The sequence below is a fragment of the Puma concolor genome, chromosome D2 (assembly GCF_028749965.1).
Source record: "Puma concolor isolate L17-30 chromosome D2, mPumCon1.1.hap2, whole genome shotgun sequence".
In the NCBI taxonomy this organism is placed as follows: domain Eukaryota; kingdom Metazoa; phylum Chordata; class Mammalia; order Carnivora; family Felidae; genus Puma; species Puma concolor.
In genome coordinates this window covers 33,269,092-33,292,127 of record NC_141677.1, presented here as the reverse complement: position 1 = coordinate 33,292,127, position 23,036 = coordinate 33,269,092, and the positions used below count along the sequence as shown (strand labels likewise).

General features: G+C 54.5%; 1 protein-coding gene across 6 annotated transcripts in view; it reads right to left on the bottom strand.

The window, feature by feature from the left end:
* The window catches only part of CDH23 (cadherin related 23), a 418,091-nt gene that overhangs the window by 179,755 nt on the left and 215,300 nt on the right, over window positions 1-23,036 (bottom strand). For all 6 annotated transcript variants that reach the window (XM_086679923.1, XM_086679917.1, XM_086679919.1 and 3 more), the window contains exons 10-11: window positions 7,223-7,335; window positions 5,417-5,605 (exon numbers count right to left, since the gene is read on the bottom strand). In XM_086679923.1, coding sequence (XP_086536049.1) covers window positions 5,417-5,605; window positions 7,223-7,335 — 302 coding nt within the window. The remainder of the gene's footprint in view (window positions 1-5,416; window positions 5,606-7,222; window positions 7,336-23,036) is intronic.

The following is a 23,036-nucleotide window of genomic DNA, read 5'->3' as shown; positions in this document are numbered from 1 at the left end:
CGGGGGAGGGGCAGAGAGAGAGGGAGACACAGAATCGGAAACAGGCTCCAGGCTCTGAGCCATCAGCCCAGAGCCCGACGCGGGGCTCGAACTCCCGGAGCGCGAGATCGTGACCTGGCTGAAGTCGGACGCTTAACCGACTGCGCCACCCAGGCGCCCCTGCAAAAATGTCTTAAGGACAGCAGGAAATATGTTCTGAGAAGCTGGGGTCAGAAACGAGACAGAAATGAAGAGAACCAAAGGCTCCCAACTCCTGAGAAGAAAGGTACAGGGCAGGTGAGAGGTACTACCAGTTTTCGGCGACCCAAAAATCTGCTGGGAGGGGTCGTGCCCGATGCCGAACGGTATTTAAAAACAAAGCCCTTTGCTGGAATCTGTAAAGCCAGAGGCACGGATGATCTCCTACACTCACTGCCACCGCACAGGCAGGACGCAGAACACAGAGGATCTGATTGCTTCTAAGGAGAAGAGTGGAATTTAGGACAACGGAACAGAAAATTCCAACCATCCTAATAAGCTCACCCCGTGCAGATGGGAAAACGTGGCCGGCTGGCTCAGCTGTGGGCAGGACGGGGTGGGGAGGGCTGCAGGCTTGATCGGGAGAGGAAAAGCGGACCAAACTGGAGAAAACACAAAAGAACATGTTGCGGCCAAGGGGGTGGGTGGGGATACGGTAGGAATCCCAGTGGGTGAGTGTGTTGCTAATTTCCTGTGGGTTTCCAGAACACCGAGGAAGACACAGGAGAACGCCCAGTAGCCAGGAGCAGGGGAATGAGGCTGCCACAACCTTTAATTTGAAACTCAGAGATTGCGCTCCACACCAAGGCTGACTCCTGGGGCCTTTGCCTTGAGAGTTTTTTTTTTTTTTTTTTTTTTTTTTTTTTTTTGTGATTTGCATTACAACCATCTATTTGCATCTCAACTGTCATGCTGTGCAAAGGGGTTGTTAGTGGTTTCAGCCCACCCTATCCCTTCCCTCTCTGGCTTCCGTGAGTTTCCTATAGCTGGGCAAAAGAGAAGAAATTACTCAGCGGGACTTGACAATGGGGACGGAGTCCTTGGGAGACAGAAAGGGCTTCTTTCAAGCACCTTTGTGGTCTTGAATGTTCCTGCAGAGCCTGAGATTCAGCAAGAAACTGGGCAAAATCTCCCATGTGGAGGGGATGGTGGCATTATCTAGTCTTTGTGAGTTAGATTAGCATCCTTACTAGGAACGACTGCCACAAAGTGCTAACTGACGGGATAAACTGCTTCCTCCTTCCCTTTCTGTTTTCCATCGGCACCCTCTACTGCCCCACTGTGGAACTTTGAGGTCACCTTCTCACAGAAACTCAGCGGGAATTGGGCCTTTAGCACAGGGGCACTGACCGATGATCTAGTTTGGATAAAGCCCGGAGCCACCTCATTGCTACTTTTATCATTTAATCATACTTTAATTGAACCAGTTCGTATTTCTGCAGTGCCTCCCAGGTGCCAGGTAGAGTGTGAGGCACTGGGTTACATCGGGGAGCATCATTCAGTCTAATCGGGGAGATAGATACTATTGAGATCATCACATTAGTAACTATAAACCCACAACGATGGTGAGTGCGGGGGAGAATCACGTGGCTCTTTAGACCCCGACAAAGGGGTTTCACCTCTCCTCGTGCTCCTTTCCCTCCTCCATCCAAGCCGGCTCGATGAACACATTTTTCTGTCACCCTAGCAAATCCAGTCACCTTCACCCCAGACACAAATCCCAACAGATGCATTCTCCCCCCGCAAAAGAGAACTGGAAGAAAGGACGCATTTTTAAAAATCTCTTTTTATAAAAGATGCCTGATTTCTCTTTGAGGTTCCCTGATCTCCCCCAGATTCTGGAAACTTGGCCAGTGCTCGAGTGCCGGTGGCCGCTGCCTTCTGTTCCCTCTTGGCAATGTGGCTAAACGCTCCACCCTGGGAACCTGGGGCCCGACCCTCAGCACCCAAGACTGCGTCTTGGGAGCATTTACCCCATCCAGATCTGGATCCTTCCAGAATTCTGGAGAGTGGAGGAGAGATGGGAGGTACAAAAGAGCAGGGCAATTTAGAAAGCAATTTATTCTCCCCTCTTATTTAGGAATCGGTCCAGGACCATGTCTGGGATGGTTTGGGTGTAGTTCTCCTGGGGGAGGCTGGACGGTGACCCAGAAGGCTGTAGGGTGGGGAGTCTGGGCTTCTGGGCTGCCCTTCTTTATCAGTGGTTCTCTGCACCTCACCGTGCCCTGGAGACATGGGGCCAGCCCTTTACTGTCACACACTGGTCGATTCCCCGGGGCAGCGGTGAAATGGTCGCTGGTAGTGTTGGGCACCCTGTCCACAGCGGGCATGCTGTTGCCCGTGCCTGGGAGGGGGGTGGCCACTAGAGGCAGGCTGGACCCAGACACCCCTCAGCACTCCTGCAGATGCTTCGGACAGGGCTGCCAGCAAAGCAGGATTGAGCTAAACCCCAGGGGTCCGGGTGACCTTGAAATCCCCCAACCAGTCATGGTGAAAGGGCCTTGGGGTTTCTGGCCCTGCTGGTGGCAATGCTCCCTGGACCCATCTGGTTAACATCTGGGTGGGTGGCATGTGCTGGGCTAAGTCCTATAGACTAATGGTCTGATCTCCTATCTCTGAGCCTTGTTGGCATTCTCTGTGGCAGACGCAAACATGGAGCCGCTTGTCCACGTCCCCAGCCTTCTGGCAGTGAGGTGGGGCCTGTCCCTAGAACTGGGCAGAAGTCCCAGGACAAAGCCTAGAAGAGCTGGTGCTTCCTCCTCTAGCTGCCCCCTCCCTCCTGCAGTGACCGACGTGACCGCAGAGCGTGCACCTGAGCGACGACGCGGAGCGGGGTCCCCCTGCCCACCTGTGCCAGACGAGTAGTAATAAATCTCTGAGGAAAAAACAACCCTCTGTTTCAGGGTTAATTTGTCACTGCGATAGAAACATACATTTTCACACAGATGAGCAAAGCCACACTCAGAAAGGGTCAATGACTCACCCAAAGTCGCAGAGCTAGCAAATGGCAAGGCTGGACTTGAACATAGGCCCCGTCTGTCTCCAGAGCTTGGGCCATGAACCACTACACAAGCTGCCTCTTCTCTGGGTTGCCTCCAAAATTAAGCCCCAGTTCTTTGGCTTGGCATTCAAGGCCCTAAAAGCCTGTGTCCTGGCCCACCTTCCCACCAGCCGACTCCACAAACCTTTGTACAGGTTCCTTCCTCTGGGCCTCTCCGTGGGCCACTGCCCACCCCACCAGCCCTCCTGGCTGCCTTTTACCATCTTATTTGTGTCCCAAGGTTCAGCCCTGGGCCCCCTTTCACCATAGAGCCTTTGCTGGTCCTCTGGCCCCTTCTTCCCCCTTCCTCAGTGGAGCTCTGGAGCCCTCGCTGCTCGTTGTCACTGGCCCGCACCCTGGTACCAAGTGTCTCTGTTCTCTGGGACATCAGTGATAGCCTGAAACCAGAGATGGGACTTTTCCTGAGGCTCTCACTCACACAGCGGTGTCTAAAGGGGGTGCTGCACTCCAGAGGGATAAAAGATGACCCCCTGGGGTGTGAGAAAATGTTGGAACTTCTTTTTATACCTATCTATCTCCACCTTTTAAACTTTTGACATTTTTGCGTATATTTTCGAAACTACATACTGCCCTTGTATAAGCACGCTTGGCCCTTTAGGACAGTGACCGTGGGCTACACTCCCTCAAGGGGCCAAATATATAGCGCCTTATAAACAGGAGGTGCTCAGTACATACTTTAGTTATCCAGACAGCTAGGTATGGGATGATTTAGCAAGAGATGGAAAGATGTGCTGTGTGTGCATGCCCGCGCGCACACTGGGACTGACCTCTTCACGGTCATGTCCTTGGTGGGGTGGGCGGAGCAGGGCAGGGACGGGGGTGAGCTGGTGCCGGGGAAGGGGGCTGGGGGGTTAGGGCAGGAGGGGGAGGACCTTGTCCGGTTGAGAGAAGCTGACAGGAGAGCGGTGGATCGTGGGAGGGGGGGCCCCTGGGCAGGTGTGCTGGTTTGTTGAGCAGCCAGAGTGGAGAGGGGCAGGAGGAGCGAGCAGGAAGCCAGGCCTGGAGCAAGGCCAGTGCGGGAGCCCCAAGAAGGGAGGAGTAATTGCAGAGAAGCCCCTCAGGCTGGAAAACCTAATGGAATTCCTGAGCAGAATGGGCCAGGGAACAGTGGTAATAAATATAAGTGCTATTAACGATTGTGGCTGCTGACGGGCAGGGGAGACCTGGTGCCTGAGAGGGGCAGGGAGGAGGCAGGCCGAGAGCATCCCCATCAGCTCGGAAGCCCGTCCCATCCCGGCCTGGAGGGGCACGCGCCCCATCCCCAAGTCTCCCTCCTCCTGTCCTTCTCAAGTTCTCCCTCACTCGCAGCCCATGTCCCTTCCTCTCAAGACTGGCCTCAGCCAGGCAGGCCCTGCAAGGACACACAATGGGTGTGTCCCATTTCTAGCTTCCTGGACCTCTGGTCTCCTGCGGCCTGGGATCTCCTTGAAAACATTCAAGCTCCTCGCATGGAAAAGCAGGAGTCCTCACTACACCAAAAGCAGAAAACAAACTTTTTTTTCCAGAAACAGATTTTATACAAGAGCCTCCAACTTTTAAAATTTCTAGTTTTCAGTGTATGCTTTATAAGGCACGTACTAGATTAGTAAGATGGGCATATATTTCTTAATTTTTTTTAACGTTTATTCATTTTTTTTTTAATTTTTTTTAACGTTTATTTATTTTTGAGACAGAGAGAGACAGAGCATGAACAGGGGAGGGTCAGAGAGAGAGGGAGACACAGAATCTGAAACAGGCTCCAGGCTCTAGTGGTCAGCACAGAGCCTGACGCGGGGCTCGAACTCACGGACTGCAAGATCATGACCTGAGCCGAAGTCGGATGCTCAACCGACTGAGCCACCCAGGCGCCCCAACGTTTATTCATTTTTGAGAGAGAGAGAAAGAGAGAGAGAGAGAGAGAGTGAACAGGGGAGGAGCGGAGAGAGGGGGAGACAGAATCCGAAGCAGGCTCCTGGCTCTGAGCTGTCAGCACAGAGCCCGACGTGGGGCTCGAACTCACAAACCGCGAGATCATGACCTGAGCTGAAGTCAGACGCTTAACCGACTGAGCCACCCAGGTGCTCCGATGGGCATATATTTCTAAATACATTACTAAATAAATGACTAAATGAAGAACTACACGTTGGAAGTGTGTGCTCAAATAGCTTTTGCAGAGGTGGGGGCGGGGGTCAAAGCTTTAGAGACTGCTGAGTTTTGCAGGGGAGGAGGTAGCAACGTTTGTTTCTATTTTTTTTAGCTGGGGACTTGGAAGCCTAGAAATACCTGGCATCTTTCTCAGGGTTGCAAAGCCCAGAAAGGGCGGGGAGTCTGGAGAGACCACGCATTCCCGGGACTCACCTCGTCCTTGTCCACTACCTGGATGAAGAGGGGTAGAGCAAAGCCGACCTGGGCTAGCTCAGTGATGGCCACGCTGTATTCAGAGCTGTTGAACTCCGGGGCATTGTCATTGATGTCGATAACCAAGATGTTGAAGGTTGTGGTGACTGTGGCATCGGACGGGGTGCGGTCATCATTCAGCTCTGTGCCCTGCAGGTAGAGGACAAACATCCCAGAGATGAAGGCGTCCATAGTCACGCTATCATCATTTACGAAGGCTTTCCCAATGCTATCTCCTGTGCTTTACGTGAATTATCCCATCCCCTCACCACAACCCCAGGAGGAAGTTTCTGTCATAGGCGTCCCCATTTTACCGTTGAGGAAACCGAGGCTCAGAGAGGTTAAGTAACTTGCATAAGGACAGCAGTCAGAGTAGGTAGTAAACTGAGGCAGGAGGATTCCAGAACCAAGGGGACGAGGGGGCATGGTGATGACAAGACAGATTTGGGGGCTCACTGAGGGGCAAAGGGAGACTCTTTATTCAATGCGGCAGATGATAAAACCGAGGCTAAGCGTTTTTGTGCTAGCAGGTAATCAAGACTTAATCTGGCATCGGCTATGGCCCAAACACTGAGCTAGGTGCCATGAGGGTCTGGGTTGGGCTCAGGAAAGATGGGCTCAAATCCCTGGGTGCCTAGTCTCTGGGGCAGAGGCCCCCGGCTCCCAAAAACCCATTTCCAGTTTTCTGGACCCGAATCTTTGCGTGGGAGGCCCAGGACTAAGTACCTTTCGCCAGTTCCCCAGGAGATTTGGAGTCACATCCAAAGTTGGGAACTCACCCTCACATTTTATATAAAGATGGAAAAACCGAGCTCAGTGTCCCCTGGGGCCAGGGTACAGCTCTCTCCACCCCGAAATGTGTGCCTCCACAGGAAGCAAGCAGAGAGGAAGGGAGGCGGAGAGGGGCCCACGGCTTGGCTGGCAGCTTGATGCAGGGTGGGGGGGAAAGGCGGTGTTAGCCTACCTCCCCTCACCGGCCCACATGTCTACACTGGGTGGAGACAGAGAAGCCGGCTGGCCAGGGAGGGCTAATCAACTGGCCGCTGCTGCAGCCCCTCCCAAGGTCAAGGAGAGCAATCGAGGGCCAGGCTGGGCTGCCTTATTCTCCTCAGGATGGAAGGGCCTCCTTCCCCAAGCCCCTCTCCTCAGTCCTGTGCCCTCCCCTGCCTCAACCGATGGGTAGGGCTGGGGAGGACCCCTGTGGCCCAGGTAGGGTCCATACCCTAAATGGGGTTCCCAGGGAATGGCTCTGCAAAGCACAGGTTTTAATTACAACTGGCCCTGGGTGGCAGGGGGTTACAGGCGCCTGGGGGTTGTGGCTCCACTACACCTCTAGGGGAAGGACTTTAGCAGTTTCCACCTCTCCCCACTGTGCTGCTGCTTCCTAACCAGGGAAGAGCCCCGGGGAAGCTAGAAGCGGGACACATCCCAGACAGGGGGTAAACGTAAGAATCTGAGGCAGCTACGATGGAGAACTTGGCATCATGAGTACCAGAACGTGGCCCCATGGATGAGCACCTACTGTGTGGGAGAAAAAGTCCCAATCCTATGTGACTTTTGGCAATGGCTGTGAGGTGCCCAGCAAGGCCCCCGATGTGGCCTGTGCTTGGCTAGTGTTGTCCGTTCCTGACAGCGCCCTGGGCACGCCGGGTGGGAGGCCAGGGGCGCTGCCCTCCTCGAGTTTCACCGGGGGCACTGCTGGAGGCTGGCACCGCAGTGTGGGCACCCCTCCACACGGGCTGCAGGTGCCCGCCCCCGGGCTCTCACCTTCACGGTCAGGATGAAGCCATGGCTGTACAGGGGGTTCTCCCGGTCCAGTAGGCCGTTCAAGGTCAGCGCTCCACTGATGTAGTCCAGGGCGAAGATGCTGTTGGTATTCCCTGCAAGGAGAGAGTAACATTCCAGGTATGCCTGGGGCCCAGGGCAGGTGGACGTGGGCTTCGGTGAGGGCTCCTCTCTGTGCATTAGGGACAAACCAGTAACAACGCGGACGCTGGCTCAAGGAGTAATGGGAAGGGTTCTGGAGGACAGGGCCCAGGCACAGCCAGCAGTGACCTGCAGAGTGACGACTTTCAGCTCTTCAGTCTTCTTCCGTCTCTCCGACTGAGTCAAGGGGGAAGCCTTGGTTTGGTGCTAGTATGCCTTTGGCATCTCTCTTAACACTCGCTCGTTCTCCTTTTTTCACCGAGAGAGCAGGCTTCTGGCTGGGAGCCTTCCAAAGGGAGCAGCACGCAGCCAGGACTCAGCAACCGCGAGGGTCTGAATGCTTGCTCCCCCCGCTGCAGAATGCATATGGGGACGTCCAAAGCCCTAACACGCCGGTATTAGTGGGTGGACCTTTGGGAGGTGCGTGGGTCGTGAAGTGGAACCTTCCTGAGTGGAACTGGTCTCTGATAAAAGCGAGCCCAAGAGATCCCACGTTCCTTCCACCATGTGAAGACAGAGTGAGGAAGTGCCCTTCTGCCAACCGGGAAGAGGGCCCTTCCCTGACCGTGCTGGTGCTCTGACCCTGGGTTTCCCAGCCTCCAGCAGAGAAATGAATGTCTGCTGTCCGTAAGCCGTACGACCCCTGGTATTTTGTCATAGAGCCCGAATGGACTAAAGCAGGAGCCCACTTTGCTTGGTTATTTTTAGGCTCATGTTCTATTCTATTCCATTCTATCCTATTCTGATTTTCTACATAGCAGTGGTACAATTCCCTTGTACAATAAATATAATTCGATTTTAAGAACAAGCCTTTATTTTAAGTACTTATCAAAACCTGAAGTACAGGGGCACCTGAGTGGCCTAGTCGGTTAAGTGTCCGACTCTTGACTTGAGGTCTGGCCATGATCTCACGGTCTCGTGAGTTCTAGCCCCACATTGGGCTCCATGCTGAGCTTGCTTGGGATTCTCTCTCTCCCTCTCTCTCTCTGCCCCTCCTGCCTCATACTCAGGTGCTCTCTCTCTCTCTCTCTCTCTCAAAATAAATAAATAAACTTAAAAAAACCTTGAAGTGCATATTTAAAGTACTGGCAAAAATCACACACAGGTGATGCTGGTGGGGACTGAGGCCTCTGTGTCCACCCCTCTCTCCCTCACCGACTTCATTTTATGCTTCCCTCTACAGGCACCCCGTGTCCCCCTGGGGGCCTCCCCAGTTTCCCCAAATCACCATGTCCATTCCTGCCTCCTCTTGTCTCCGTGTCCACCTTCCTCTCTTGGCCACACCTCCTATCCTCCCACACAGGGCCACCCCTCCTCCTCCTCCAGGAAGGTGGCCCTGCTTCTCTGGCTGGCCCTCTGTGTTCACGGGCAGTCGCTACTGCTCTGTTCTCTCTCCCATTGCTGCCCGTGTGTTCATGCGGTCTTCCCGGCCAGCCTGAAGACGGGGGCCTTTCATGACTGCCCCTCAAGGAGCCTGGCCAGTGCTGGGCACCCAGTGGCAAGCAGGTTCCTAAAGGATCGCTGCTCCCAGCCCACTGCGGCCCCCACACTTGTCCTGGTGCCCTTCCCACCAGGCTGCGAATTCACGCGGGCAGATCCCAATTCCGCTCTTCTCTTGCCCTCATTAACCAGCTTGTTGGTTCGTTCACATACGCACACGCTGCCATTCCTTTACAGAGTCCGCGATCTCCAGGGCGCATGTCCTCTGGCCGGACCCTGTGCTTGGTGGTGTGGGGGATGGGGAGGGAGGCACTCGCAGCCTGATGACGGGGCTTTGACACGTAGGAGATGTAGCATCTCTGAGTTCTCAGCAGGGAGAGACTGTTCACACAGGGGAAGGCTCAAGGAAGGAAAGCTTCACAGAGGAGGTGGCATTCATCCCCTGCCCCACTGTGTAGCAGCTGTGTGACCTTGGGCAACTCACCTAACCCCTCTATGTCTTGGTCTCCCCATTTGTAAAAGGGGGATAATAATGGATCTCGCTCATAAGGTTATAAGAATTAAATGAGAGTGAAAAACAGTATGTATGCAGGCTTGGAACAGTTCCCGGACAAAGTAAGTACTCGCTAAGTATGGCTTGAGCTGGGCCCTGGATGATGGGCAGGACTGGGGAAGGGGTTGATGGACACTGATTCCATAGGTGTGATCGGATCCTCAGGCTTTCAACACACACAGGTAGAAACTACTGGATCTCCTCACTCACCCGTGGCCCCGGCTCTCAAGGGATCTGTGCACAGTTAGGGGCTCACATCGTGTCTTCAGTCGACCAGGGAAAACACAGAGCAGACAATGTCCTCTTCTCACTTTAGACTTGGGGACAGGGACTGTTCTCGGCCAAACCTCTGCTGGTTGGCAAGGCATCCCATATCTACTGGGTTGGTGGCTGGAAGCTGCCCTCCGCTGTCCTCCCAGCCCGCCGCAGGGCTTGGCCGAGGCAGGGGAGAGGCAGCTGATGACTGCGGAGCCCGTGCAGCTCTGATTGTGGGCTTTGGGGATCTGATGTGGGGCTTGACCAGGGATGGGACGTCACTCCAGCCTCCCCCTTGTCTTGAGCTTCTTCCCGTAGCCATAGAGAAACCTGGGTACCTTCCCGCTGAGTGCGTGGAGTGGGGAGGACAGGGCTGCAAGGAGGCAGAGACACGCATGAGTGTAAGGGCTTTTTCTTTAGCCAGGAATTCTGCTGCCGGGCAAACAAGGGGATGCATGCTTTCATCTTTTTGTCATTAGCTAATCCATTTGACAATTACCGAGCTCCTATGATGTGCCAGGGACACATTCTAGCAGGGGATGCAGCCCTCAACCAGGCATTCACATCACAGGGTGATCAGGGTTGAGGTGGGGTGAAGCATGGACATCGCAGGTGGGCGCTGTGTCCTCTGAGCCCCTAATACTGAGCTGAAGGGCTGCCCTGAGGCAACACCTCAAAGCCTCTTGTCACCCGTCACCACCCCCCGCCCCCCGCCACCAGCGTGGGCCCGGCCTCCCCAGCTCCAGGGCTAGCATCCCATCATTCCAAATTTCCATATAAATTTATTCTTCCCAATAAAGGAACCTCTCAAATGTTTAACTAAATGTGATTCAATTTTTATCTTTGCAAGATTTTTCCTATAAATCATTCACAAACCAGAAGCCCCTTGTTGAATGATGTGCTTTGGTTTTTGTTTGAAAAATGGGGTTATCAACCCTGGAACACCCAGTTGGGCCTCCCCACTCAGCACCTTTGCCCCAGTCATGGCCATACTGCCCATCCCCAACCTGAAATCTGTCTCCAGCACATAAAATATCCCCTCTCCCTGACCCAGGCATCTTCTCCAACAAACCAGCAGGCAAATACTCTCCAACTGGTACACATTCAAGCTTGGGGACCCTCCCCCAACACATCCCCCCTCCACCCACACCTATCCTTTTATTCTCCATATCTACCTCAGCCTCCTGCCAAGTATGAATCACTAACTCCCAGGACCAGCAGCCAGGAAGGCTTATACCCAGGGAGCTGACAGGGCCACCTGAGTGAGCCACTGGCTCTGATGGTCTCCTGTCACCATGGCAATAGCAGTCCTCACCGGGATGCTGGTCCAGGCATAGACGGGAGACGAGCCCTGTGCCCTAAGCAGTGGGGGCCAAGGGCAGGGCTCAAAGACTGATGGATTGATTAGATCACCCATTTGATTGGGTTCAGATTGAGCACCTACTGTGGGCAGGATGCTGGAGAATCCACAGAGAAAAGCAGGCAAGGTCCATGCCTTCCGTCTCACAGCAAAGATCGACACTGATGACATAATCATGCTATTGAACATGTAAGCAGGTACCTGCTGAGCTCAGGCTCCCGAAGGAAAGCAACATGGCAACATGGCACAGAGATGTGGTTAAGGTTATGCTCTCGGGAGGCAGACTGTATGGACTCAGACAGCTCTGCTTTTTGCTAGCTGGGTGACCTCAGTCAAGTTACTTAACATACCTGGATGATCTTGGATTCCTAGTCTGTAAATTGGGGGCAATAATAGTACCCACCCCAGAGTGTTGTTGCAAGGATTAAATGAGTGGATACAGTGCCTGGCGCAGAGGAAGTTCTCAACAAGGGTTGGCCACCTGTACTTGCCCAAGATGACACCACCGTGGACCCCCTGCACCACTCCCACCCCCACCCCACAAGCCTGTGTCTAGAGCTGTTTGCCCAGCAGGAACACTGAGCCAAGCCTGCCCTCTTGCCAGGAGGGCCTCACAACGAAAAGCTCATACGTACAAGTTGGTAGCCCTGAGGCCAAGGTCAAGGGCATCTCACAGGCCATCTCACTGGGGCTCTGCCCTCGGGGTGGGGAGTGGGTCACCACTTCCTTACTCTTCTCCCTTAGCTCCCCTCCCACCATCCTCTCTTTCTGTGGGTTTGGCAGCCACACAAACAAGTTTCTTTGCTACCCTGGAAACTGATACCACCCCGTCAGCCCTCTGGTCTCCCGGACTTTCTTTATCTGAGTCCCAGGGGGCCTGGGGGGGCCTGGGGAGGCTTCCCGGGGACGCCTTTCACCTGTTCAGCCCCCACCACTGAGCAGAAAGGCAGCTGTTTCCCCTGGGTCGACAGGTGCTGTCCATGGTGCCTGCACATAGACCTGGTTTGTGGGGGTGGTTCTGGGATGCAGCAGGGCTGGCCTCAGCACCCTAAGGGTTCTGGGAACTGGGGACTTACAGCGTTTGCAAAAGAGAAGAAGCAGGTCATTACCACCCTGCCGGTTCTCTTGGGGTCAGCCATCTCCTCTAGGAGCTCCAGGCACCAAGGCCTCTTCAGATTCCCAAAAGAAAGGCTGGGGCGGGGGTGGGGCGGGGATGTGAACAGAGTCTGCTAAAGCATGAAAGGCGGCCGAGGGGGGAGTCCCAGCCTTCTTTCCCCTATTTATTAAAAACAGTGGCCAGTACTTACTGAGCAGTTCCATATGCCAGGCACTGAGGCTAAGCCGTTTGCACAACCATATTACTTACTCCTCACAATGACTTAGTAAGAACAGAGCCCACGTCAAACGCGAGGAAGCAGGCTCAGAGATGTTAAATAGCTTGTCCAAGGTCACATGGCTGCTAAATGGCTGGCTTGGAAGTACATTTACGTCTCTCTTTTCCTTGCCCCACAGGCACTGGCCCTACACCGCGTTGGCACCCATTCTGCACCTGGCCCTGTGCTAAGTGATACACAAGAGATCATCATCCCACATAGAATGGATGTAACAAAGTTGATTTTTTTTTTCCTCAGGAGGGAGTCCTAGGTAAAAACATTATACATTTCCAAAGTTCTAGATACATTCCTCCAGGGAAGATTTATGTAGCAAGCAGAATGCCCACATGTAGAGGTCCCCCAGGTGGTGGCCAGGAGGGCCTGTGGTGGGGACTAGTGGGAAGGCAGGGCTGCAGGCAGGAGCTGTCAGCACCGAGGTGGTGACACACAAAGGGCACTGGCAAGGCTACCTTTAGGGCAGACCTATGGCTCCAGTGAGGATGAGCAGGAGAATTTAGGCAGACAGGCAGTAGTCTGGAAATTATATAGCGCCAGGTGCCCGGAGGCAGGAGGGGAGGAAGTTCCGAGAGAGAGATGGTCAGTAGGGTCAGGCTAAGGAGAGGGAAGATCCCAGCACCGGCCACAGGTTGGATCTTCAGATGCCCCCAGAGGTCAGACTGTGAGACACTGCGGGCGGGTGGGACACAGATGTGGGGACAGTGAGTGCAGGTGCAGATGCTTGGGGAGTAAAAAAAAAAAAAAAAACAAAACAAGGAGAGAGGCCCAGTGGCAGCTAGAGGGCGCAGCAGAGTCAGGCAAAGGGCTTCTGTGTTTTATAGCCGGTCAAAGGCAGGAGGTTGTGGGAGAGGGAAGCTGGATGGAGGGAGTAGGGAGAGACAGGAGGTCAGACACGGGGAGCCGTAGGAGGCACAGCTCTCTCTTTGGGCCGTGGGGGGCTCACCTGCCCACATCCTTGTTCCTCCCAGGCTGGCAGCCTCCCCCCTTCCCCAGGTACCCCTCCTCCAAGGCCCTGCTAAACAGCATGACTGCCACCTCTCGTCCCCTTGTTATCTCCCTGGCAGCATCTTGACCCGCAGCGAGCCAGGTCTGGGACAGAAGCAGTTTAGCGAGTGGCTGATGGTGCGTGTGGGAACACAGGCGTGACTTTGAATTGCTTTGTCTGCTCCGCTGGGCTAACAGCCACCGGTCCTGCGGGCCTCCGAGTTCAGGGAAAAGCGATGGTTTCCACCCTGGTCCTTCCTGTTCTTAAGATCCACCTCCAATGGCACAGGCCTCAGGAAAACCAATCCTGGGGGCTGTGCCATATCACACTCGCTGAGCCACGGTGCTGGGCTGGCCGCGGGGCGACCCTGGTTCTCACAGCGAGATTCAGTGTGGCCTAGAGGATAAGGGCCAGGGTTTCCCACTTCTGTCCCCCATGGCACGACGCTCATGACATATCTGTTGGATGCCTGAAGTTTCGCTCCCCACTCTGTAGCAACCAGGAAGGGTCAGTAAGCACTAGGTGGGGGCATGCTGCAGGCCTGGCCTTGAGCTGGGGCTGTGGAGGGAAGAAGAGGAAAAAAGGCCACGCTTATGAGGAGCTCATGATCTGGTTGGGCTTCTGGGCACAAACAGCCATCCACTCAAACGCCAGTCCCTGAATGGAGGAAGGAAGCGTCAGGAGATGGGTGTCTGCTCCGTCACCTGGCCTCTGAGTTGGCACCCTGCCCTCCTCAGGTCCAGGGTCAGGGGCCCTTCCCAGGGAAGACAGCAGGGCTGGGATTTGCAGCCCCTTCTCTCCAGGGGTCTCTCTTTTAGTCCCCGTCTCTGCCTGGAGCCTATTATATCAACACCCAAGTGAAGAGACCACCTACTGTGCCCAGGATGAAAAAAAAGATCTAGGTGCCGGCAAAAGATCTGCCACTTACCAGCTGTGAGACCTCCCACAAACTGCTAATTCCTCTGAGCCAAATTCCTCATCTGCAAAGTGTAGATAACAGCTCCCACCTCACCAGGCTGTGTGAGGATCAGGCGTGATCCTGTACATAAAGCATCTATTGTGGTGCCTGGCACATAGTAGGTGCACGCTTTGGTGCCTGGTCCTCCGTTCCCCGCTACGCCTGCCTCCTGAATGGAAGAATCAAAGCAGGGCGTTCCCGACCGTGGCCCGTCTCGTCCAGAAGGAGCGGCAAGTCTCCGAACAGCAGCCGACAGGAATCGCGGCTGGTACCGCGCGGTGTTTTTGCATGCATTATCTTTTACACGTTTTCACATCCCCCCCGCGCATGAGATAGATATCTGCATCCCCATTTTACAGCTAAGGAGCCTGAGGCACAGAGCAGTTAAAAATAACTGGCACTCAGGTGGTGAGGGGTGGAACAGAGTTAAACTCAGTTCTCACGCAGCTGAAGAGATCATGTCTCACGGGCCCTGGATTTTCCTTCCTCCAGTGCCAGGGGTAGACCATGAAACAACTCTATGGGTCCAGTGGGGCAGGCTGGCCCACGGGCCCGGCACCGACCGGTCTGACTCTAAGGCCGTATACTGAAAACGGGGAGTCAGTCCGAGACGTGGGCTTTGGATAAGATGTCTTATGAATTAAAAATTGTTACTTAACTGCCTGCTGACAAAAGGGGCCGGCGTCCTGGGTGGCACATGGGCCGGGCTGCATTCAACAGCTCTGTGATCAACACATGGCAACCAGTGGGGGGGGCTACTTCTGCTCTCAACCGGGGGAGGGGACACAGGCTGAGAGCATGCCACCCCTCTGGAGGACCCTGGAGGAGGCAGGGGCAGGGAATTAGGCCTCCTCTCCGAAGCTTCTCCTGAAGCCCCTCTGCCCCGACCCTGTCCCTGCAGACCTTGCAGGGTGCCTTATCCACACTCGGGCCTCAGCTCCAACGTCACCTCCTCAGAGGAGCCCTCCCTAATCCCCGCGCCGGCCCCTCACACCCCTTCACTCTCCGCTCCATTAGCCTGTTTTATTGCCTTCAGAACACTTCCACTTTCTCAACCTCTCTTTTCACCCATTTGCGTGTTTGCTTATGGTCTGTCTCTCCTCCCTGCAACATAAGCCCCAGGAGAGGAAGGACTGGTTTCCCCCAGATGACCAGCTGATGCATTGAAGGGGCTCAGCAAATGCTGTTTGAACGAACAAACGCACTGACACAGGGATGTCCGGGGGCCATTCTGAGGCTGGTGTAAAAGGTGGGGCAGAACGGTCCTGGCGTGACTTATTTAATTTTTTTTAATGTTTACTTTTCAGAGAGAGAGAGAGCATGAGCTGGGGAAGAGCAGAGAGAGGGAGACACAGAATCCGAAGCTGGCTCCAGGCTCCGAGCTGTCTGCACAGAGCCCGACGCGGGGCTTGAACTCACAAACCGCGAGATCATGGCCTGAGCTGAAATCTGATGCTTAACCGACTGAGCCCCCCAGGCGCCCCGGTACTGGCGTGACTTGCAACGTCAGATGTCACGGAGACCATAATGCTCCAGGGCTCTGAGGGGGGGATCGGCCAATAAGCGATTCTAACTGGGGCCGTCATAACGCTCCTGACGCACCCAGAGTGGTATGTTTCTTGAGCTGAGTGCCTCCTGCATTAACTACCGTTACTACCGTCCAGTCAGGGAAAGACAACCTTCAGTCCCTCAAGGAAATGCGAACGGCAGTCTGCTTGCCTTGCAGGCATCTCACAGAACGGCGGGTTTCATCAAGCTCACTTAAACCAACAAATGATTACCTCTCCTAATAAGACCACAAACTGGACTCTGATTAATTTGCTAATAACTGGCTCCAATGTATGAAACATTAACCCGAGTAGTCAAGGGTAGTAAAACTTATTACGTAGGGCTGCTGGGGTTCCAGCGACGGCCCTCTCACCCACAGCAGCGCGTGGCTCCCTGCAAAACAGGTGGTTCAGGCAGGCGGCCTCGGGGCCTCTGAGGACACTTTAATGGGGATCAGCGAAACATCGCCAGGGGTTACGGCTGGGATCAGAATCTCCCCACTTCCTGGGCAACATTTTCTCTTCAACCCCATCTGCCCACACGTGCAGCTGCACAGGATGTTCACCAAGGAGCTGCTTCATAAAGAAAATTAGGAACAGCCTCCATGTCCAGGAATAGGAATTAAATAAGTTATTACATGGAAGTCATGTCAGCCACTAAAGAGAGAGAGGCCGAGCAGCGCAAGATGACGTCTCTGCTCCCAAGTGGCGTCCAGTTTAGATGAGAAAATGGCACCTGTGCCCAAAAAGGTGCCCGGCCCCGATGAGGGCAGCTCATGGGGGCCGGTGTGGGAAGAGCTCCTTTCACTGGGCCTTGGTGGGCAGGTCTGGGTAAGCACGGAGGGGAGAAGGCCTTCCTGTTGGGAGTCTAGCAAGAGCAGAAGCGGGAGGGCAGAGTAAGCCTTTCACGGCGGGGGAGCCGGCTGGAGGAGCAGGGCTCACACACAGTGGTGTCAGGACCAGCTGACACGAGGAGGTGGGAGCCTTGAACGCCGGGTAAGCAGTTTGGACCTGTGTCCTGTGGGGAGTTTCTGGAGGCGGGAAGGCCTGTTGGTGAGGCGGGCACAGAAGGGGTGATGATAGCGACAAAAGGAGCGATAACACGGGCCATCTAGTGTGGGCCCACCGTGTGGCAGGCAAGGTTCTAAGCCCTTTGCGTGTATCTGTCCATTAAGCTTCACGGCAATTCCACGTGCAGGCATCATCATCCTCATCGTCCCCATTGTTAGTGTTCTTCCCATTTTACAGGTGAGAAAACCAAGGCACAGAGACTAAGTGATTGGCTTGAAGTCACGCAGCTGGTAAGTGGGAGAGCCAGGGCTCAAGGCCAGGCTGGCTGAATCCAGGCTGTAAGGCTTCGTGCACAGGCCAGGCTGCCCCCGAGAGGTGGGGAAGATACGTGCTTCTTCCCCCTGGCAGGGTGCTTGGCAAGTTCGTTCACATGTGTGAGCTCACTGGATTCTCAGAATGTTATCTGAGAATCTGCTATCTGCCATCCCAATTATCAGATGAGGAAACTGAGGCTCAGTCAGGGAGGTGACATATTCAAGGACTCATGGTTACTCAGTGACCATGCTGGGATTAGAACCGGGGTGGTTCGGGTCTCAAATGTCCCTCATGGACGCTGTGGTCTCTCCTGTGTGGGTCTGGAGACTGGCTGGCGATGACCAAGGAGACAAGGAAAGCGGAGGGCTACAGATCCCCCAGGAACCTGCCTGCTCGCTTGCCTTGAGCCTGGCTGCTTCCATGGCCTGCGGCAGGTGGGCCCAGAACATCCACTCCTACCCTCAGCTGGAGCCCCTCCCCCAGCCGAGGGTGGGCGCCAAGGTGCACTGGGTCGCTCGGCCGTGTTCCCCGGAGGCCCGCCTGTGCCGCCCGCTGCTGGGCCCAGCCCACATAACTCACCTGAGGCTTGGCACTCAGGAGGGCGTCAGGGCTCTGGGAGATTTACGGGCTCCGATAAAGCCATCTCAGACCTCGCATAAGAAGAGTGTGATATTTGATGATCTGAAAGGCCTTGTCCCGGAGAGGGAGTGGCGGTGGGGGTGGGGGGTGGCAGGGAGGAGGAGAGACACTTAAGAAAACAAAGAGGACGGTGATCAGATGCCCAAGGAGATGGAAGCCGGGGGCGGGGGGGGGTGCGCTGTCAGCCTGCGGGCCACCACCCCCTCCTCTCCAACACCTCTGTGCTGTCCTAGCAGTGGGACGTGGGAAAGACAGGTGCAGGGGAAGGGGTTTCTTGGGCAGTGGGGGCCCTCAGGCAGCTCCCTGAGTCGCTGAATCCTCCCACCTCCCCCACCACCTCCCCTCTGTGACTGCTGATCCCGACAATCCACAGCTGCACCCCCCCCTCCAGCCCCAAGTACTGCAAGTTTTGGAGTGAATGACTTTCAAATCTGGGAAGGAGAGCCCATCACACACACCTTGAGCCTCTAGGTGCCAAGCACAGGTTGGGGACATGGGTAATGCCCCCAAATGCCCACATTCTAATGAGGAGGACTGGTCACCTCCAGAAGGACAAAACCTACATATAATGGCGGAAGACATGAAGTTAGGAGACTGGATTCATACCTGTGGGCTTGTGGGCCGCTCTGAGCCTCAGTTTCCTCATTGTGGGTGAGAATATCTGTCCTGTTCGCAGGGCTATTTGGAGGTTCAGTGAGATAAGGGATCCGAAAAGGCTTTGCAAGTGGTAATGTACCGAGCCTACGTCAGGTAGGTGTCAAGGATGATGACCCAAGCATCCAGGGGCAGGTGGAACCAAGCTTTGCCCGGAACTGAATGGCATTAGGCAGCAAAGACTGTGGGAAGGGGGCAGGGTGCGGAGCCAGACCAGCTGCAGGTGCACACCCAAGTCTGCGGAACCCGGAGCCTTGGTGACCCGAACGAACCTCCCCTTCCTACCCTATTTCCCAGGGTCTAGCCTCGTCCTCTAAATGTCACTTGCTCTGTGTTCCTTGCCTTGCTGTCGCCATGATCGTGTGGGAGAGACTCCGGCATCAGAGAGCCCTGAGTTGGAATCCCAGCTCCACTACAGCCACGTGACTTCGGGCAAATGACTTCGCCCGCCTGAGCCTCAGTTTCTTCACCTGCCAATCAGAGATGATACTAGAATTCACCGGCTGGGGTTGCTGGGAGGATTTAAGGAGTCCACGAGCATGAGGCCGGCTCACAGCAATGCTCCCTGAGTCGCCGAGTCCTCCCATCTCCCCCGCCACCTCCCCTCTGTGACTGCTGATCCCGACAATCCCACAGCTGCACCCCTCCCCCCCTCTCCAGCCCCAAGTACTGCAAGTTCTGGACTGAATGACTTTCAAATCTGGGAAGGAGAACCCATCACACACACCTTGAGCTGGGTAATTTATGAATCAAATTGTGCTCCGTCAGGGCTCCGCTGCCCAGAAATAGATGTGGTCGGACGAGGTTCAGGGAGCCGGCCTCAGACACAGTTATCTTCATAGAAACTGGCCACCAGCGGGCAGAACCGGCCTGGACGACTGACCTTGAGGGGCTCCCTGGGGGGCTGCGAAGCACCCCCCTCAGCCTGGCCCCTGTCCTGAGTCCTGAAGACAGGACAGAGATCTGCCTGCCGCCCAGGAGGACGGCTGGTGACCCTGAGCAAGTTACTTAACCTCTCTGGGCTTCAGGGTCCTCCCTTGTTTAAAACAGACGGGTTGGGGCGCCTGGGTGGCGCAGTCGGTTAAGCGTCCGACTTCAGCCAGGTCACGATCTCGCGGTCCGTGAGTTTGAGCCCCGCGTCGGGCTCTGGGCTGATGGCTCAGAGCCTGGAGCCTGTTTCCGATTCTGTGTCTCCCTCTCTCTCTGCCCCTCCCCCGTTCATGCTCTGTCTCTCTCTGTCCCAAAAATAAATAAACGTTGAAAAAAAAAATTAAAACAGACGGGTTTTCCTTCGGCAGTGGTTTTTCAAATGTCTTTGTTTGGGTAGCAAACCCTTTTATCAGACACAATTTTGCAGAGAACCCCAGTATATAAAACAGTCAAGAACTGAGCTAACCGCCCTGGCTGAAGCAGATGACGGGGTTGGGGGAGGGGGGACTGATGGAGTCCAGCACATTCGGCACCCTCCTCGCCCACAGAGGGGGCCCCACGGGATGGCGCTAGAGGCTGGGGGCTTTAGGGAACTTGGAAGTCTCCATGGACTCATTCACTTTTAAGATTCCATGGTTGTCTACGAGTGCATCCCCAAGGATGCACAGGGCCTGACATCGTGCCGCGTAGGTCATCCTAGGACCAAGAGACGCTGAAGACCAGACAGGTGTAGTTCTTGAGGCTCAGAGGATTAATGTCTTCATCCGGATCTGATCTTTTTGAAAGGGGCACATTGTCGTAGTGCCTAAGGCCAGCGTTAAAACATCAGCACCGCTGCTCACGAGCTGTGTGACTATGGGCAAGTTAACTACCCTCTCTGGGCTTTAGCTCCCTTGGCTGTAAAAGGGGAGGAATAATATTTATCTCACAGAGCCGATACCAATGCCAAAGCTGGTAGTGCCTCTTTCTAGTCCTGCACGGTGTCCAGCACCTAGCAAGTACTCGATAAATATTAGCTGTTGCTGTAAATTCTTTTCGAGAAAGGACAATTGGAGCTTGCTACATCCTATGCTGCTTAAGCCTCGTGGGGACCCACTGATTACTTAACTGATGTGGGAGGCTAATGTGTCCCCAGTCCTGTGGCTGCTAAGTGGCTGAACTGAAATCTGAACCCACAGCTTTTAATGCCAAAGCCCTACCCCTCCCTAGAAACGCTGCTTCTAGAAGGCCTCAGCAGGAAAGCCCCAGACTGTGCCAGGCATAGTTTCCCAATGTTGGAGGGTTTTCCGGCATCTGGTCAGTGACTCAGATTGTAACATCAAAGCAGATATTTCTGGTCAGGGAAAGACTAGGGGAAATAACTACCAATTTAGTTCAGGACAAAACCCACCCATCAGTGTGGAAAACAGAAAATCTCGTGTTCTACTGAAAATGGGTCAGAAATCATGACGTTCCCAAGAAAAGATGGCAAATTTGTCCTCTTGGGTAGGAGCCCCCGATCTGAAAACAAGAAGGTCAGGTTTTCCTAGAGGGTATCTCCGGGAACTCTGACGCATGGGATATAGGAAAAGCCAACTTTTAAAAAGTTCTGAGATCGGGGCGCCTGGGTGGCTCAGTCGGTTGAACGTCCGACTTCGGCTCAGGTCATGATCTCGCGGTCTGTGAGTTCGAGCCCTGCGTCCGGCTCTGTGCTGACAGCTCAGAGCCTGGAGCCTGCTTCGGATTCTGTCTCCCTCTCTCTCTGCCCCTCCCCCACTCATGCTCTGTCTCTCTCTCTGTCAAAAACAAATAAACATTAAAAAAATTTAAAAAAATAAAATAAAAAGTTCTGAGATCAAAAACATTTTGGAAACACAGAACAGATATCTTCACCCCAGGACTCGTCAGAGCCTTTAATGTGCTGACGTGCACTGTGACTTGCCAGGGCAAGGATGTTGTGATGCAATGTCTCTCTGGCTTATTTGGCCATAGGGCCTTTTTTCTACGCGCTCTCTTGAGGGGTGATATGGGAAACCCACTGAGGTAACCGAAGGTGTAAAAAGGGCTGTTCCCACACTTACCCTCTGGTGGGGTCTCTGAGCACTCAAGTTAGATGTGTGCGGTGTCAGAGACGGAAAACGGAAGAGTGCTTAAAAGCCCATCAGGTTCAAACTTCTCCATCTCCCCTGGGGAACGGAGGGTCAGGGATGGGGAGAAACCTGGCCGACATCGCACGGCATGGAAGAGGCAGAGCTGGGTCTGACGGGTCAACCTCAAGTCTGGTTCAAGTCTGGGGGCCTCCCTGGGGCCACAGTCAGATGCGGGTCCCAGGCCAGTGGTGGGTCCCCCGGCAGCTTTGGGGACCACACTTTTCAAAAGAAACAAGCTTTCGCTGTGGACGGTTTCAAACATACACAAATGTGGAGATAAGAGCACGACGAGGCCCTATACACCCATCACCCAGATTCAACCATCATCAGCATTTTGTCAATCACTTATCAAACTCACCCCCGGCAACATTTTCTAGTTATTACAGCCAGCTCAGCTCATCCTTACACATCTCTGATGAGGACTTCTTTAGGGCACTGAACCTGTCATTATCACACTAAACAAAATGAACGATTCCTAATGTCAGTTGAGACACAGTCCACATTCAAGCACATTTTTGAAGCCCAATTTTGAAGCCACATTAGGATTGGAGGCTTTGACCCTTTGCTCTCGGTCCTCAGAGCCCAAGCCTCGGAGATTCCTGAAAAATGCAAGAAACGTCGTCAAGTTTCATCGCCTAACCGAGAACAAAAGCGAGAGCAAAAAAGATGAGAAACGGCTGAGGCAAAATGTCATCTGGGTGGGTGAACACAAGGGGGTGTGTTGTAGCAGGTTCTGTACTTTTCTAAAAGTGTGATATTTCCATTTGCTGGTGATCCTGGCCCTGCTTCTCTGACGAAGGCCAGGGGTCCCGGACAGGGTTGTGGTGGGGCGGCAGCCTGAGCATCAGTCCTCCTTGTCACATTATGTCCCCGGGGCCCGGCCCAGCACCCCACACCGAGTGGGTGTTCAGCATGCCTGACGAGTGAGCCCAGCTGGACGGGGAGGGGTGTCCCGAGATGTTCCCGTCCCCTTGGCTCGCACAGGCAGGAACTTCTGCTGAGCAAGCAGGAAACAGGAGAAAGAGAGACGTCCTTGCCTTTTTGGGCCAAGGACGGTCAGCAACCAAAATCTTGGCAAAGACTCTGACCAGGCACGGTTTTGAGAAAGAAAGTCACGGGTCAGAAGGCAGGGTCCTTCTCACGGGGCCACCCTTGGGATATGCGGCTGGGGTCCTCTCAGTGACAGGGGCTGATCTGGGCTACAGACCTACTCCCTTGGTGGCGAGGGGGGGGGGGCGTTTCTCTGGGAAGCTCCCCGGCACGGCTAAGGGGACGGACACCCTACGGCACCCCCAATCCATGCTCTGTGAACAGACACTTCTGGAGGGGGAAGAGGAGCATAGAATCTCCCTGCAGGCAGATGGCATTTTGGGGGGGTGTTTGCAAGCTTGAGACTCAGAGCCCACGGGAAAGAGGAACTAAGTCCTTCGTCTGTGGAGGGAGCTCCTGGCACCGTCCCTGGCACCGAGCAGCGTCTGAGAGCCCAAA